We start from the raw sequence: 18,255 nt of genomic DNA, 5'->3' as shown, positions 1-18,255 counted from the left end.
GCTGCTGCATGTGCTAAAGATAACTGAAACATCAGTAAAAACAAACAAAAAAATAGTCTGGTGGGACCAGAGGTTTATATTTACCAGATAGCTTTCAAATTTGGACCATTTATTACAGCAGATGGACTGTAGGCACAAATTCAGTGGAAAAGTAACAGAGTTCTCTCTTTGATTTGGTCAGTCCTAATGGGGGGAAATCTTCTGCACAACCATGCATGTTTTGGTGAAGGATTCTCATCAGAAAATATAAAAATATCAACATGAAGTCTGCCTCAATGAAGCTCTTTCATTACATTCAGTGCACCTTAAGATGTTATATACTTATGTATGCTCTTGCATTCAGTGCACCTTAATGAGGTGCAAACTAGTGAGTAAACACAGCTGTTTCTGCCCGAAACAAGCAGAGCACTTGAGACGCTATAACCGGCAACTTTGAAATAGATGTTAATGCAAATAGCTAATGGTTATTGCTTTTTGGACTATATAAGTGACTGGCCACTCTAAAGATGGATGTTTTAAGTGGTGGGGTCTGTATTTTCATCATTAAACTACTGCGGGTGACACCTGGTTTAGGAGAGATTACAGAGTAAAGTAACTAAACTGAAACCAAAAATTAGGCATCTGTGTTACTAGGAAAGATCAATGAATTGTGACATTACAAATTTTCAATATGCCCAAATTAACAGCCCAACTAGCCCAAATTAACAGCTGAGACATTATTGGAGCCACAAGGGGCAGGAGATTTCAAAAAGGAAAAAAAAATAGAAAAGCTTATCAGCAACTGGAGTTGCTTTATATAGTTCTGCGAAAATGACCCTAGAGTAGCTCAATGCTCAGAATTATGACCCTCAACAAAAAGTTTGGGATCTCCCTTATCTTGAAAAGAACTTTCTATTCAATTTTAATGGGATTGCAACTTTGAGTGTATTTCCGAACTGGAGTGTTTCTAGCTACATTTTTTCCCACAACTAGACATAGAGGGAGTGCTTTGAACAAACTTTAGGCTGTCCTGTCCTTCAATCCTACACAAATAGAGCACACACACCTCCCATTTATGCATGTTGTTTCATGGTACATTAGCACCATCATCTGGAAAGAAATATACATTTTACCAAGCCCAAGGTAAATGCACCAGGTTTTGTACTGAATATTGAGTAGATTTATTACTGATATAGAGATGTTAAAAGCAGTTCAACATGTTTGGTGAGTAATTTCAATTTCAACTGAATATATAAAGATTCAATTAAATGTTACTGATGTTTGATTACCATTTGTGTTAATTTGAAAAATAGAAAGCAACGTAGATTGGGAACAGCATACTGAAACACTGATATACTTTTTCCAATGATATGGGCGTTTGGATCTCACCATCAGGGGAGGATACTGAGTGGTGACCAGAGGCTTCCACAGAGGAAAACAAAATCAGATTCTAGGTCACTCAAAGTCCCCACCCGCAGGAGGGCTGGAGTAGGTTTTACAGCCCATCCTCTATCCCGAGGGTGGTGAATGGGTCAGAACAGAAATTTTAAAAAAGAGTCAAAATGAATACAACAGCCATTGCCTCTGCAGTCTATAGAAGCCTCTATTTACAGAATAGTTAGTTATAACTGGCAGAGATTTAAGGCACAATCAAAGCAAGTTCTAATTCACACAGGATTCTTCACTCCCTGCCTTACCTCTGGTCTCGATCACCTCCTGACATATGATGGGCATGCCACTGTGCTTTTTAAAAAAATGTTTAATCTAGCTAGAAATTCAGAATTAAATTCATTAATGTCCATTAATAGATGGAAATTGAGTTAACAAAAGAAATCCTTAGACTTGATTTCAAAGGTTAAACTGCATGCAACAGAAAAAACTGCCTTCAGATTTCAGTAATAAAATTAAAATTAACCTGACGGCTTGGTGAGTAAATGTGCTGTGCGTCACTAAGTCATACAGACCAGTAAGGTTGCAAGTTCCATCCCGGGTCTGTGCTGAATTGCCTGATCTCAGCCAATGTCACAGTGAGGGCCACAACATCCGCAAACCAGCAAGTAAATTTGGTTGAGGAGAGGATCAGGTTCCGCTCTAACAGCTCACCTAATTAAATGGTTTATCATTATGTACACTTCTGGCCTCACACATGAATAACTTTAACTTGGTCAAGGTGCTGCCATTTATGGAAATGTACCCAAGCATAAGTCACTGCCAGGAACAGTAATAGAATAAAGAGAAAAAAACTGCATCATCGTGGTCAGAATTTCAGTGGCCTCTAGAAGGCATAATAGTACATTGCTCGAGTATGATAATCAGATGCAATTTGCTTACAACTCAGGAAAAAATTCACCCAACTCAATTTGATGATTTAAAGACAAGGGGAAAACAAAGTAAATCATAGGTGGTTAAATTGGATCACCCTAAAAACGGGCGTGGGGATTGCGGTCCACGATTAACCCACACCCATTCATTGCGCTGCAGGCAGCATGCTAAATTCGTGCTGCTTGCTGTTTTACATGATTGCTGCGTGCAACCAGCATAACCCACGCTGGTCATTGGCGGCATGCATCAGCATGAGGCCCGATATTGTGAATGGCTAGAGCTAAAAGGCAGCATGCACCTCTTCAAGGGGAGGTGCATTGTGCTGCAAAAAGTGATGGGAGTCATTTGAAAACTGAATTTGTGCTGTGATACTTTGAGGAATGGCTGAACATGCGAGAGTGAGCACCAATTTTTTCTGAAAACTAGAAGCCTTGGTGAAAGGCATGGAGAGGAGAGACATTCTGTTTCCACAGGGGGGCAAGAGGTCTTCGAGATATATGCTCAGGAGCCAGTGGGAGAAAGTAGCAAAGATATCAGTGCCAGGAGTATAGCTCCAATAACATGGTGCAGCGCAGGAAGTAGTTTAATGATCTTTCACGGGTTATCAAGGTGAGTGAGTTCCATCTTCAAATGGCACATCCTATCAACTGCACCACTAGCTTCATCCACTGCTTAATTTACACCCCCATCATTCACCTACCAACAATTTCTATCAATCAGTATTCAACCTTTCAATTAATTTGCTTTACCTCACCCTCACATACTTTGCACTGTTACAAAACTCACACCCACAACTCACATTCTGGAAGCAAATCAACCATGGCAGCCACATCACCCCAAAATATTGCAGGACACTCACCGACACCTCCCTCTTGCAGGAGAAGGTGGTGCATAACAGGAGGTAGCAGCAAGAAACTGCAGGAGGACAAGTGCGTCTGCACATTTTAAACACATGGAGGAGACAATGCTGGCCATCATTGAGGCTGTGGTCACTGGCGGTGCAGGAGGGATTGATAATGAGGGTGTCTGCATTCCTATTACTCCATCTCTCTTTCCAGTTTGCCCCCATCCCACAATCTCTTCTGACTCCCAAGCTGCAGATATTGTAAGCCCACACTTCTTACTTCCTCTTCTCCCCTCACCACTACCCAACCCTTATTCCTTTTTAATATCCGATATCCAAGAATTGGAATCTTCCCAGCAGAAAGACAAAGAAGACAATGACATTGAAGTGACCCCATTACTCGATCTTACACTCGCAGCCACCAGATTAGAGGCTGACACAGCGTGTATATTAAAGAGGATAGGATAGAGGAGGGATCTGCATGATGTGAGACACCAGCAGAAAAAGTGCAAGAGCCAGGGCGGGTTTGCCAGATTGCACATTAGTTCTGCTGCAGAGGAGTCAGATGACAACTTCGATGCCCAGGAATATGGGTGATGGACATACACACAATGTCAAGTCGCAGAGAGGAGACTACCTCCAACTTGGCACAGGGCTGTGCAGAGCTTGGAGCCCATCCTTTACAATGTGGAATGGGTAGTTACCTCCATCGCCTGTGGAACCCACCATGATGGAACGTCTGTGTTACAGCTCTCATTGTAGCACAAACCACTTCGACTAAAGCTCAGAGTTCTACATTGGAAGCTCAGACTGCTACCATAGTGGTTCTGAATCCCAGTATTGAAAGGGGCTTTCCGGGTGTCACACCAGTCCATCAATCTGTTTTCCAACTGATCGTTAGGATTGCTGAGGTGCCACTGATTCCATGAAGTAGGAACCTGCTGTTCTCTCTCAGGATAACAGCATTCCTCTTCTTGCCCGCCACACCGCCAGTGCCTTTACTGTTGCCTGTCCGCCAGCCAGCCCAGACTGCCACAGCCCAGGCCAAGATAGTGCCGTCTGAAGCGGGTCCTTCGAGGCCAGAGCTGCTCGAGGTCGTCCTCCAAGGCCATCTGCATTCTCCTCAATTGAAGGTCAGCAGCCTTCCACCACCCTGCAGCGACTGGGGAAGCATCTCATTGGAGCACGAGGATAAGTAAAGGCACAGAGAACACACGCACTAAGGAAATGCACAAGGGTGATTAAGTAATACATACAAAATGAAACTAATGATTGAATTGATAAATTTGGATTTGAATTTGCATTTGGTGATGGTTTTTATTTCCATGGTGAACTGAGGGAGGAACCAATAACTGTTGTCAGAAAGAGGACGATGTGATGGTCAGGGAGAGAGGAAAGGCAAGGACTGTGGGCCTGTTGGTGAATGGGGAGGAGTAGTTGAGATTACTGGTATCACTCATGAATAATCTGATCACATAGAATCCTGGTAGAAAGGGGCTGTATACATTAAAGAAAGACCTGCATTTATACAGCTCCTTTCATGACAAAACACTTTAAAGCCAATGAAGTCCTTTTTCAACTGTAGTCACTGTCGTAATGTAGCAGCCAATTTGCATACAAGGTCCTACAAACAGCACCATGATAAATGGTCAGATAATCTGTTTTTTTAGTGATGTTAGTTGAGGGATAAATATTGGCCAGGATACTGGGGTGAACTCCACTGCTCTTTGAATGGTGCTGTGGAATATTTTCTGTCCATCCGAGAGGGCAGGCGGGACCTCGGTTTAAATGCTTCATCTGAAAGATGGCACCTCCAACAGTACAGCACTCGCTCAGATCTTGTGCTCAAGTCTCTGGAGTGGGACTTTATCCCACAATCTTCTGACTCAGAGTCGCGAGTGCTCCCACAAATTTCGATACCCGCTCAGCTGAGTACTGCAGGGCTCCTCCACAGCGGTCCAGGTAGAGGAAGTGTTGCTTTAGGACACCGATGGTCTGCTCTATAATATACCTTCTGGCAGCATGGCTTTCCTTGCAGGCCTGATGTGTACATGTGTGTGGGTTGCTGGCTGGAGTCCTGAGCCATGTCATGTGAGAATAACCCTTGGCGCCCAGTAGCCAGCCTTTGACTTGCCGTGCTAGTTCAAACATAGGTGAAACAAAAAAATGCCATAGAATTAAATAATTGTGACTGCTTCCAGGATAACAGCCATTGACCTGCATGTTGCGCTGCCTGTAGTCGCACACCAGCTGCACAGTGAGGGAGTGGAATCCCTTTCTGTTTATGAACATGGCCAAGTTCAGATGAGGAGCACACAAGTCAATGTGAGTGCAATCAGTGGCACCCTGCACATTGGGGAAGCCTGCAATCTGTGCAAAATCTCATGCTCGCTCCTCCTGCAAGTGGGAATGAGATGTACTTGTTACTCTTGTAAAGAGAGCCTCAGTGACCTGCCTTATATAGCAGTGCACTGCAAGATATTGCTTATTCCTCCAACAGAGCCACGGTCACCATCATAGCCACACTCATTGCTGTCCTTGCCCTGCTTTGAGGCTGCAGCAGGTGACAGATTTCAGTCACGACCTCTTTTTTGAGCCAAAGACGTCTCATGCATTGGTCTTCGCTGAAGTTGAGCTAAGAGAATTACTTCCTGAAGACCCTCAATGGATATGGCCTCCTGCTGATTGTCCTGCTCCCCCTCCACCCTCTTCTAGTATCCAGCTGTGTGACTTCTCTTCATTTTCCCAGTCTTGTTCAATTGACAGAGGAAGCCCTACCAGGCCACCAATGTCTGGAAGCAACTTCTTTCAGTACAATATTTTAAATGACACAAAAAGGACTGCAAGACCAGCCAAATCACTCCCTGTAGAGTACTGAAACTTAAGCGAAGTACAGGAAACCTCCAAAAATGCATACAATAGCACCAGCGGCCAGAAGAAATAATCCAGCAACTAACCTGCACTTCATGATCCCTTTAAATAGCACTGGTGGGGAGTCCTTCATGCCATTTAATGTCGTGTTCAGCTGTGCAAGGTTAAGACAGGGTGTTGACTGGAGTGTGGCATTCCAAAATGGCAGCGGTGGCTTCAAATCAGCATTGCACACTGATTTGCGTCATCATCTCGCTGCTCTGCATGTTGCCAGCAGTCGTAGGAGTGTGCAAGCTAACACCTTCACCAAGATGATGTTCTGCGCACTTCCTGTCAGGTGGTGTATGTGTGTACACTTTGGACCCCATTTTGAAATTTTAGGTGGCCACGTAGTGCCTAAAAAATGGTTGCGACGTGGTTCAATTTAACTCTCATAGTTCCTGCAAGGAATCCAATTATTTTATTACATCTGCCATGCTGTTTCGACATTTTAACAATTAAACAGAGCTGACTATCTTGTCAGCTCTTTTCAATCACTAGCCTGGCAGTAAAAGGCCAGTGAGCAGCACTCAGTCTGTATGTTTTACGATCATACATGGAGCTCTGCCTTTCCTCAACTTTACAGAGATGCAAACTGGCAGAGCAAAGAGAGTCAATACTACAGCATTCAATAGAGTACAAGAATGCCAATAATGTACTCACTTTTTTTTGCTCCTTTTACTTTTTCTTGATTTTTCAGAGGCACCTTGATATGGGGATTGCTTGTTTTCTCACCTTTATTTCTCTGTCTCCATTGCGAGATAAGGGATTCTGCCACTAGGTGGTGAAATGAACTGAACACTGGGCAATGGGCTCCCTGTTATTCTTGGCATTTTGTCATGAAATACGTTACCCAACTGTAATCAGTGTGGCTTGACTGCGCCACCCTATTCAGACCTTGCTGTACTCACAGAAATCTAAATTCACATATATTCCCATTTAAGTTATACAATAGCGATGACATTTATTTCAGTAGCAAAAGGAAGGGCTCTTGGTTTTCAGTCACATGTGTCTGTGATAATTGATTTGATAACCCCAAGGAAGGGCCAATATGTGAATGTTTCACTGTTTTGGTCCTATATTAAATTTTAATATAATTTAACAAGTAAAAGCCAAGTGACAAATAGTTATAACTAATTCTACTAAACATACACTGGACTTTTATCACAGGGTAGATTGTAAAATTTTTTAAGTTATGTACTTTTAATGAGGTCCAAACAGTATCAAGACAGTTTAAACAAACACAGACAACTTAAATATCCACTCATAAGATTTGCCAAAGTACTCTAAGCACAAAGAGAAGACTTTTAAACTTGTATTATTAACTTAGCATTAACTTGCAATAGAGAGAAGTGTAAATAACATGCATCACTTACATTAAGTTTACTAGTTCTTCTTTTCCCTGCACTTGTCCCTCTACAGTTCCTCCCCTAGTGTTTCGAACCCATCCCACCACACCAAGTTTTCTAGCCTGATCCTCTGTGTACTGAAACAAAATGAAACAAATAGTAAGATTTTGATACGGTTTTAATTCAGATCGTCAGGTTACAAGGTTTTTCTAAAAATATATAGTTTGGATCTGCAATTGACATACAACACTGTAAGTTGAGTATACAAATATTAATCCGAAGTACATCAAGATGGCATTCGAGCCTTTCCATTAAATGACTGATAAAATGGAGATTGGAAAAAAAATAGTTCGGTACTTCCGTATTTTATTTTACATTTCAGCAATTTACCCAAGAACAAAAAAAAGTGAAATAATTATGCAATATGCTGCTACTCCATGGCGTAATTCAGCTTGTATGCTATATATTTGCACCATTAGGAGATATAATCCTTGCTTTTCGATGGTGTCATCTATTCTAGAAAGGACATGATTACAGTTGCCAACAAATGCAAAGTATTCTAGCTCATAAAATAGTTTGTTCTTTATGATCCCATGAAAAGTTATAAAGGTTAACTGCACAGTATGATCTTGTTAGAATGATAGAATCATTTGTCAGCTGTGGCTCAGTGGGTAGCACTCTCACCTCTGAGTCAGAAAGTTGTGGGTTCAAGTCCCACTCCAGGAACTCGAGCACAAAAAAGAATCTAGGCTGACACTCCAGTGCAGTGCTGAGGGAGCACTGCACTGTTGGAGGTGCCGTCTCTCGGATGAGATGTTAAAACCGAGGCCCTGTCTGCTCTCTGAAGTGGACGTAGAAGATCCCGTGGCACTATTTCGAAGAGCAGGAGAGTTATCCCTGGTGTCCTGGCCAATAGTTATCCCTCAATCAACAAACCAAAAAAAAAAATTATCTGGTCATTATCACATTGCTGTTTGTGGGAGCCTGCTTGTACGCAAATTAACTACAGCATTTCCTACATTATCAGTGACTACATTCCAAAAGTACTTCATAGGCTGTAAATTGGTTGAGTAAGGTGCTATATAAATCCAAGCGTTTCTTTCTTTTATTTCCAGAATGCATTGCAGAGGTGACAAGCTACAATATAAACGGCTGAATTTTAGGTGACCTAGTGATATAATGGGTTTTTAACAATCTTTTCACCCAGGATACAGTTTGGTTTTCTCTCTCAACTAATTATAATTATTCAACCCTACTTCCTGTAAGGTTCTCTGCACAAGACGACAACATTTAAATAGCGTCTTTAACGTAATAAAACATCCCAAAGTGCTTCAAAGGAGTGTTATCAAAAGAAATTGACACCGAGCCACATAAGATGTTAGGGCAGATAACCAAAGCTTGGACGAAGAGGTAGGTTTTAAGAAGTGTCTACAAGAAGGAAAGAGAAGTGGATTTAGGGAGGGAATTCCAGAGCTCAGGACCAAGACAACTGAAGGCATGGCCGCTAATGGTGGCGCAATTAAAATCGGGGATGTTCAAAATTAGTGGAGCGCAGAGGTCTAGGGGATTATAGGACTGGAGGAGATTACAGAGATAAGGAGGGGCAAGGCCATGGAGGGATTTAAAAATAAGGATGAGAATTTAGAAAACAAGACTGCCCGCAACTACTAATTTTATTCTGAGCTGCTATGAGGGTGGCTGATGTGAAATGGAAAGATTTACACTGATTCAGTATGGATATTCCAGAGAATGATACAGTACAGAAGGAGGCCATTGTGCCATTATGCCTGTGCCATCTCTTTGAAAGAGCTGTCCAATTAGTGCTACACCTCTGCTCTTTCCCTACAGCCCTGCAAATTTTTCTCCTTGAAGTATTTATCCACTTTCCTTTTGAATCTGCTTCCACCGTCCTTTCAGACAGTGCGTTCCAGATCTTAACAACTCACTGCGTAAATTTGTTTCTCCTCATGTCATCTCTGGTTCTTTTGTCAATTACCTTAAATCTCGGTCCTCTGGTTACGACCCTTCTGCCACTGGAAACAGTTTCTCCTTATTTACTCTACCAAAACCTGTTGTGTTTCTAACACAGATGAGACTGCACAGGGAGGTTAAAGTAACAGTGACCTCAGTCTTTATTAAGACACTCCAGAGTGAGTAACAGGCCTTAGGGGCCGGCTTATATACAGTGCTCCCAAGGGATGCTGGCCCTTTGGGACTTCACGGGATGCGCTCCCTGGTGGCGGAACATGGGAGTGCATGCTTTACAGAAACACAATAAAACCCTTCATGGTTTTCAACACCCCTATCAAATCTCCTCTTAACCTTTTCTGCTCCAAGTAGAACCCCAGTTTTTCCTGTCTCTCCTCATCCCTGGTACAATTCTAGTAAATCTCCTCTGCATTCTCTCTAAGGTCTTGACATCCTTCCTAAAGTGTGGTGTCCAAAAATGGATGCAATACTCCAGCTGGGGCCTAACCAGTGTTTTATAAAGGTTTAGGATAACTTCCTTACTTTTGTACTCTCTGCCTCTATTTATAAAGCAAAGGATCCCATCTGCTTTTTTAAAAAAACAGCCTTCTCAACTTGTGCTGCCACTTTCAAAGATGTGTGTACATAATAACCAGGTCTCTATGTTCCTACACCCGCTTTAAAATTGTAGCATTTAGCTTATATTGTCTCTCATTCTTCCTACAAATGTGTTTCATTTCACTTAAGTGTCTGCTCATTTCACCAATCTGTCTCTGACCTCCTGAAGTCTACTACTATCCTCCTAATTGTTTATTACTATCTTCTTCATTAAGCAAAGGAACAAAGTTGGAGTAGCACAGAATATAACTCTCCCGATCCATCTGGGAGGATACGGGATCACCTGTGCCATCCTCAATCCCGTAATGCTGCTGACAAACCTCCGAACTGCACTCCTCCATTGAGAGATGCTGCTCCGCACTGATGACCCAGGATCCTCTTTGGCACACTTGTAAAATACAGATATGGGAAGCTGCATACTGCGTTTATAGTAGCAAACAGGTGCTGAAATTATTAAGTTTGGATCATTTGGCCCCTGTTTAGCATTATAAAATGAGTAATTTAGCCAAAAAAATTAAGATAAATGAAACTCATCTTTCTGGAAGGTTTCATTGGGCCCAAGTTTCGGGCCACGGCTAGAACGGCGCAGCCCCGACCTGGACGCCCGTTTTTCGCGCCAGAAAGTGCGCCTAAAAAATACTTACCGATTCTCCGGCTCCCTGCAGGTCCTCTGGAGTCGGGCGCGGCGCAGCACGAGCTGTGGGGGGGCGGAGCCAGGTCCCTGCGCTGAAAACAGTGCCGGAACCTCTGCACATGCGCGCTACAGTGGGTGCGTATGTGCAGTAGCTCCAGGCGCCCAAAACTGTGTGGGAGGGGCCCGAAGCATGCAGCCCCTAGCCCTGGCCGAATGGCTTCACTGGAGCTGCGTGGATCAGGCTGCATCTCCCACGCCCAGCTCCTGCTTCCTCCCAACCTGACTCCCCCACCCCCCGCCGCCCCCCGACACGACCCCCGCTCTCCCCCCCCCGAACCGGACCCGACGCGACTCCCACTTCCCCCCCCCCACACGCCCCCAACTCGACTCCTGCTCCCCCCCCCACCCCCCTCTCGCTATACCCCACCCCCCTCTCCCTCTCCCCCACCCCCCTCTCCCTCACCCCCTTTCCCCCAATCCCCCCCACCCTCTCCCCCACCCACTCTCCCTCACCCCCTTTCCCCCAATCCCCCCCACCCTTTCCCCCAATGCCCCCCGCCCTTTCCCCCAACTCCCCCCTCACCCTCTCCCTCCTCCCCCTCTCCCTCACCCCCTTCTCTCTCTCCCCTCCCCCACCCCTCTCTCGCCCCTCCCCCACCCCCCCTCCTCTCTCCCCTCCCAACCCTCCTCTCTCCTCCCCTCCCCCAGTGTCCCTCTCTCCTCCCCCACCCCCCTCTCTATCCCCCCTCTCCCTCTCCCCCCTCATCTCTCCCCTCCCAACCCTCCTTTCTCCTCTCCCCCCTACCAACCCTCTTCTCTCCCCTCCCCCCTCCCAACCCTCTTCTCTCCCCTCCCGCACCCCCCTCTCCCTCCTCCTCTCCCCTCCCTCCCCCACACCTCCTTCCTCTTCCCCTCCTCTCCTCTCTCCCCTCCCCCCTCCTCCCCCCTCCTCTTTTCCCTCCCCCACAATCCTTCTCCCTCCCTCCCCTCCCTCTCCACCTCTCCTCTCTCCCCTCCCCACCTCTCCCTCTCCCCTACCCCGCCTCTCCTCCATCCCCTCCCTCTCCTCTCTCCCCTCCCCTCACCTCTCTCCCCCCTCCCTCTCCCTCCCTCCATCTCCCCCCTCCACCTCACCTCCCAACCCTCCCCTCAACATTCCTCTCTCCCCTCTCCCACCCCCCCTCCTCCTCCTCTCTCCCCTCCCCCACCTCCCTCCCCTCCTCCCTCTCGCTCGCTCTTCCCCCTTTCTCCCTCTCGCTCTTCCCCCCCTCCTCCCTCTCGCTCTTCCCCCCCCTCCTCCCTCTCGCTCTTCCCCCCCCCCCTCCTCCCTCTCGCTCTTCCCCCCCCCTCCCTCCTCCCTCTCGCTCTCCCCTCCCCCAACGGGCATGTGGCCAGACACGCCCCCCTTTGAAAAAAAAAATCTGTTCCAAACTGAAACTGTTCTAACTGACTAGAACTGGAGCAAACTAAATGCCGAGAATTGCAATTTCTAAGATACTCCATTCTAAACCAGTTGCTCCAAAAAAAAACAGGAGCAACTCAGGCCGAAACTTGGCCCCATAATTGCTAACTTCTAACGCTATAAATGCCAGCAGCTTATGTTGGTAAAGTTGTAGCAATGCAGTAACATTGTTGCAATCCCACATCTTTCATCCTGCTTCCAAGCAGATGTCAAGCAACAGTCATTGATTTTCCTCCTGTCAAATTTATAGCTGGCACCAAAATAGGCAGTGCAGTAAAAAGCAAGGATTTGCAGAGGGATTTGGATCATTTATGGAAATGTACAAATAGGTCACAGATAAAATTTAATACTAAACGAATAATGTGTGGCATTAAGTATAATATAAAGAAGCACTGGCAGTAATAATGGACTCATCTCAGGCAACTTCTGAACAATGTGAAGAGACAATTAAAATAGCTAACACAATGCTATAATATATATCCAAAACAGTAGAATACAAGTCTAATGAAGTTATACTGAGACTGTACAATGCACTGTGTGTTGCTCTGATCATTATGCAACCAAGAATTGGAGGGGTGCAGAAAAAAGCAACAAGAATGATTCCAATGTGTACATGTGACCCAACGTAAAAGTTCAAAAAGCTCAATCTCCACAGCCTACAGAAAAGTCTGTTAAAATATTAAATGACTTAGATAAAATAGATCCTGCTTATTACTTCAAAAGGCGGCAAGATAATAGGTGGATAAATCACCTGGACCTGATGGCTTGCATCCTAGGGTCTTACACGAAGTAGCAGCAGGGATAGATAATGCATCGGTTGTAATTTACCAAAATTCCCTGGATTCTGGGGAGGTTCCAACAGATTGGGATATTGCAAATGTAACGCCCCTATTTTAAAAAAGGAGGCAGACAAAAAGCAGGAAACTGTAGACCAGTTAGCTTAACATCTGTGGTTGGAAAAATGTTGGAGTCCATTATTAAAGAAGCAGTAGCAGGACATTTGGAAAAGCATAATTTGGTAAGGCAGAGTCAGCATGGATTTATGAAGGGGAAGTCATGGTTGATAAATTTGCTGGAATTCTTTGAGGATGTAACAAGCAGGGTGGATAAAGGGGGACCAGTGGATGTGGTGTATTTGGACTTCCAGAAGGCATTTGACAAGGTCCCACATAAAAAAGTTACTGCACAAGATAAAAGTTCACGGGATTGGGGGTAATATATTAGCATGGATAGAGAGGATTGGCTAACGAACAGAAAACAGAGAGTCGGGATAAATGGTTCATTCTCAGGTTGGCGATCAGGAACGAGTGGGGTGCCACAGGAATCAGTGCTGGGACCCCAACTTTTTACAATCTATATTAACAACTTGGAAGAAAGGACCGAGTGTAACATAGCCAAGTTTGCTGACGATACAAAGGTGGGAGGAAAAGCAATGTGTGAGGAAGACACAAAAAATCTGCAAAAGGACATAGACAGGCTAAGTGAGTGGCCAAAAATTTGGCAGATGGAGTATAATCTTGGAAAATGTGAGGTCATGCACTTTGGCAGAAAAAAATCAAAGAGCAAGTTATTATTTAAATGGAGAAAAATGCAAAGTGCTGCAGTACAGCAGGACCTGGGAGTACTTGTGCATGAAACACAAAAGGTAAGTATGCAGGTACAGCACGTGATCAGGCAAGCCAATGGCCTTTATTGCAAAGGGGATGGAGTATAAAAGCAGGGAAGTCTTGCTACAAGGTTGAGGAGGTTGGGCCTCTACTCATTGCACTTCAGAAGAATGAGGAGATGATCTTATCGAAAGATTATGAGGGGGCTTGACAAGGTGGATGCAGAGATGATGTTTCCACTGACAGGGGAGACTAGAACTAGGGGGCATAATCTTAGAATAAGGGGCCGCCCATTTAAAACTGAGATGAGGAGGAATTTCTTCTCTCGGTGGGTTGTAAATCTGTGGAATTCACTGCCTCAAGAGAGCTGTGGAAGCTGGGTCATTGAATAAATTTAAGACAGAGATAGACAGTTTCTTAACCGATAAGGGAATAAGGAGTTATGGAGAGCGGGCAGGGAAGTGGACCCGAGTCCATGATCGGATGGGATGTTGGCTTTCATAGCTAGGGGATTTGAGTATAGGAGCAGGGTGGTCTTCCTGCAGTTGTACAGGGCTTGGTGAGGCCTCACCTGGAGTATTGTGTTCAGTTTTGATCTCCTAATCTGAGGAAGGACATTCTTGCTATTGAGGGAGTGCAGCGAAAGTTCACCAGACTGATTCCAGGGATGGCTGGACTGACATATGAGGAGAGACTGGATCGACTGAGCCTATATTCACTGGAATTTAGAAAGATGAGAGGTGATCTCATAGAAACATATAACATTTTGACAGGACTGGACAGGTTAGATGCAGGAAGAATGTTCCCGATGTTGGGGAAGTCCAGAACCAGGGGACACAGTCTAAGGATAAGGGGTAAGCCATTTCGGACCGAGATAAGGAGAAACTTCTTCACTCAGGGAGTTGTTAACCTGTGGAATTCCCTGCCGCAGAGAGTTGTTGATGCCAGTTCATTGGATATATTCAAGAGGGAGTTAGATATGGCCCTTACGGCTGAAGGGATCAAGGGGTATGGAGAGAAAGCAGGAAAAGAGTACTGAGGTGATGATCAGCTATGATCTTATTGAATGGTGGTGCAGGCTCGAAGGGCCGAATAGCCTACGACTGCACCTATTTTCTATGGGCCCAAGTTTCGGGCTGCGCCGGGACGCCCGTTTGTCGCGCCACAAAGTGCGCCTAAAAAAAACTCACCTAATCTCTGGCTCCCTGCAGGTCCTCTGGCCCTCGGCGCGGCGCAGCACGAGCTGTGGGGGGGGCGGAGCCAGGTCCCTGCGCTGAAAACAGTGCCGGAACCTCTGCACATGCGCGCTACAGTGGGCGTGCATGTGCAGTAGCTCCAGGCGCCCAAGACTGTGGGAGGGGCCCGAAGCACGCAACCCCTAGCCCTGGCCGAATGGCCTCACTGGGGCTGCGTGGATAAGGCTCCTCCCACCCAGCCCGACCCCCGGCGACTCGACCTCTGCTTCCCCCACTCCCCACCCCCCCCCCGGAAGTCCGCGACTCTCCCCCCGCCCCCCCCCCCACCCCCGGACCTCCACGACCCCCCGGACCTCCGTGACCACCGCCCCCCCCCCCCCACCACCCCCCGAGACCCGACGCCACCTACCTGTAAATCCAGTCCGAAGTCTTGGGCCCGGCCGTTCAGCCTCCTTCTCTCCCTCCCCTCCCTCCCTCCTCCCCCTCTTCCCCCCCCCTCCCTCCCTCCTCCCCCTCTTTTCCCCCCCCTTCTCCCCCTCTCCACACCCCCTTCTCCCCCCTCCCCCCTTCTCCTCACCCCCTTCTCCTCACCCCCTCTCCCCCTCCTCCTACCCCCTCCCCTCTCCCCCTCCTCCTACCCCCTTCTCTCCCTCCCCCTCCCACCCCCCTTCTTCCCTCTCCCTCCCACCCCCCTTCCCCCTCCCTTCTCCCCCCCTCCCACCCCCTCCCTTCTCCCCCCCCTCCCACCCCCCCTTCTCCCCCCCCTCCCACCCCCCCTTCTCCCCCCCCTCCCACCCCCCCTTCCACCCCCCCTTCTCCCCCCCCTCCCACCCCCCCTTCTCCCCCCCCTCCCACCCCCCCTTCTCCCCCCCCTACCATCTCCTCCTCCCCCACCCCCTTCTCTCCCTCCCCCTCCCACCCCCTTCTCCCCATCCCCCACCCCCTTCTCCCCCTCTCACTCCCTTCTCCCCATCCCCCCCACCCCCTTCTCCCCCTCTCACCCCCCCTTTCCCCTCCCCCTCTCACCCCCCTTCTCCCCCACCACCTTCCCCCCTCCCCCTCCCATCTCCCTCTTCTCCCCCTAGCCCCTTCTCCCCCCCCCACCACCCCCCTTCTCCCCCTCCTGAAAAATCTAGGAATTGACACAACTCGTGGGTGAGAAAAGTGGGCAGCTGGAAGATGGTAGGAGTCAGATCCCAAGGCTGGGGACCCATGCTGCAAAGTTAAGAGTGGGAAGGGAATGCAAGCAGGGCAGAGACCCAAAGCTGAAAGGAAGGGGAAAGGTTTGTTCTGCTGCTGGCTTTTTTACTTTTGATGGTCAGGAGGAATAAACTGAGACAAAAGATGCAGTATCAAATCTGAGATGATTAAAACATTGCCAGACTTCTATTTAGTCTATGTTTTGTCACTTAAACCATAGAGCTATTGCAGCCATTTTAAATTGTCATCCAGTCTCACTCAGCAGAACATCAGCTGATTTCCCAAACTTTGATCCTTGTTAAATACAAGAACACGGCAGCAACGTGATTAGCAGTCAAGAAAGGAGCTGGCCCTCCAGTCTCAAAACTGAGTGAGCCTGCCCTATTAAAATGCAGGCTCCTTTCAACAGCCAGTGTATTCCTGATGTTTTGGCAGGTTGTGGGTGCTTCAATGGGAGGCTTAGTGCTGAGGCTGGGAAATAGTAGTGTCCTGACTCACTGCAAGGTGGAAACGAGGAAATGGCGGGAGTCTCGAACTGTGCAATGACTTCTGCATAATATATTCCCTGTCTCAGTTAGACACGCTTCCATTAGAAATAAATAAACATAAGAGGACTAGTTAACATGCCAGTTTTATGCACCTCCTTGCAGCTGAATCGAGACTGGCATTGGCGGAGTCCAGATCATGTCACCTGGCTATCATTTTGGTAGGTATTACTATGTGGCATAGTGCGGGTGAGACAAAAAAAGGTTTCAAACATACAAGTGTTATTTATTGAAAGAATTAGAATAATAATCAGAAACCATTTAAAAGTTCAAAAGGTCTATCCCAACAAATTAGGAACCTCTACTCTACTGATCTTTAAGAGTATCAAATGATGTTGTAGTAGTCATCTTACCATTCTGAAACAGACCCCTGTGTGGAATGAGAAAGAAAAACAGATCAACCATACTATCCTACTAAAAACAATAAGACGACACAATATGCGAGTTAGGTTATTTTACATAAAGCTGGTATGAAGGACATAGCAAATTAATTAAAAATCTGCACGCGGCCTGCGTTTCCTGTCCACGAATGTTATTTCCTCTAATACTTTTATGTCAACATAGAAATTAGAAATTTCCTATTTAAACCTTTGAGAAATCCTTTGTAAACATTTTATAAATGGGAAATTCTATATAAAAAAATGTTGAGAGTTTCCCATTATAAAATGTTTACAAACGAGTGGTCATATTTCACAGACATATATCAATCAAATCACTCAAAATGTTTTTGGCAAACCATGTCGTTTTTTTTCACAGCAACTTAAAACTTCTAGATGGGAATTTTAATTCCCCCCCACCCAGTGGGCAGTTACAATTCCCACTCCATTATGATTTTCTGATATTTCAGTTGTATGAGGCGCCCATCTGAGCCAGGCATGAGCTCATACATTTATACAAATTGGGATCCTAATGACATCAATAGGTCCCTGACATCATCGTAACCTGAAAGAGGGCGGGGCCCAAAGTGGCCACCCCGACAGCTACAACCACGTTCGAAGCTCGAAGAGGCCATTCCAGGTAAGATTAAAGCTTTCCTTTTTTGGGCGAGGAGGAGTGCTTCTCTGGGCCCCATAAGAAAAGTGTAGGTCTCCTTTGCCCAAACAGCATCCTCCCCCCACCTTGCAAAACGACTGACCATTGTAACATTTGGATCACAGGTCACACACAGATTACCCAAAAGGTCTTAGGAGTTGTAAAGTGTTTCATTAAAGAGCTACAGTTTAAGCATAATCAGATAAAACACGAGATTAAGATAGAGAAAGTAGATATACAACCCGTGACAGATGAGCACGATCTATGGCCCTGGAACGGACGGACATGGAGGCAGAACGGTGATCTCTCAGCAGATCCCGAGCTGGTGGAGGTGTTAGGCTGAAGCCAGCATGGGGGAGGGTCCACCTCAGAAGTTTAAGCTTGACCAAAGTGTTAGGCCAAAGCCCGCATGAGTTCCACCTTGAGGAAACTGTCTCCTCTGTCTGCCTGTTTTTCTCTCTCTGGCGACCGTTTTTATACCTTATTTCGGCGGGCCGGTGGATATCTTGCATCAATCATTTTTTACCCATTCAATCGTCCAATCACAGGGGAAAGGTACCTGTGAGATAATTTTCTTCCTGATCTCTGT

The 18,255-nt window shown here is 46.3% G+C and overlaps 1 protein-coding gene across 1 annotated transcript in view; it reads right to left on the bottom strand.

Annotated features, from left to right (window-relative positions):
- LOC139272645 (acylphosphatase-2-like) overlaps positions 1-18,255 on the bottom strand; it is a 213,118-nt gene that overhangs the window by 181,101 nt on the left and 13,762 nt on the right. Inside the window, exons 2-3 of the mRNA XM_070888721.1 lie at positions 16,988-17,004; positions 7,432-7,541 (exon numbers count right to left, since the gene is read on the bottom strand). Coding sequence (XP_070744822.1) covers positions 7,432-7,541; positions 16,988-17,004 — 127 coding nt within the window. The remainder of the gene's footprint in view (positions 1-7,431; positions 7,542-16,987; positions 17,005-18,255) is intronic.

Source organism: Pristiophorus japonicus, chromosome 9 (assembly GCF_044704955.1).
Source record: "Pristiophorus japonicus isolate sPriJap1 chromosome 9, sPriJap1.hap1, whole genome shotgun sequence".
Lineage (NCBI taxonomy): Eukaryota > Metazoa > Chordata > Chondrichthyes > Pristiophoridae > Pristiophorus > Pristiophorus japonicus.
Note: the sequence above shows the minus strand (reverse complement) of the source record. Positions and strands in the feature narration are given on the sequence as shown.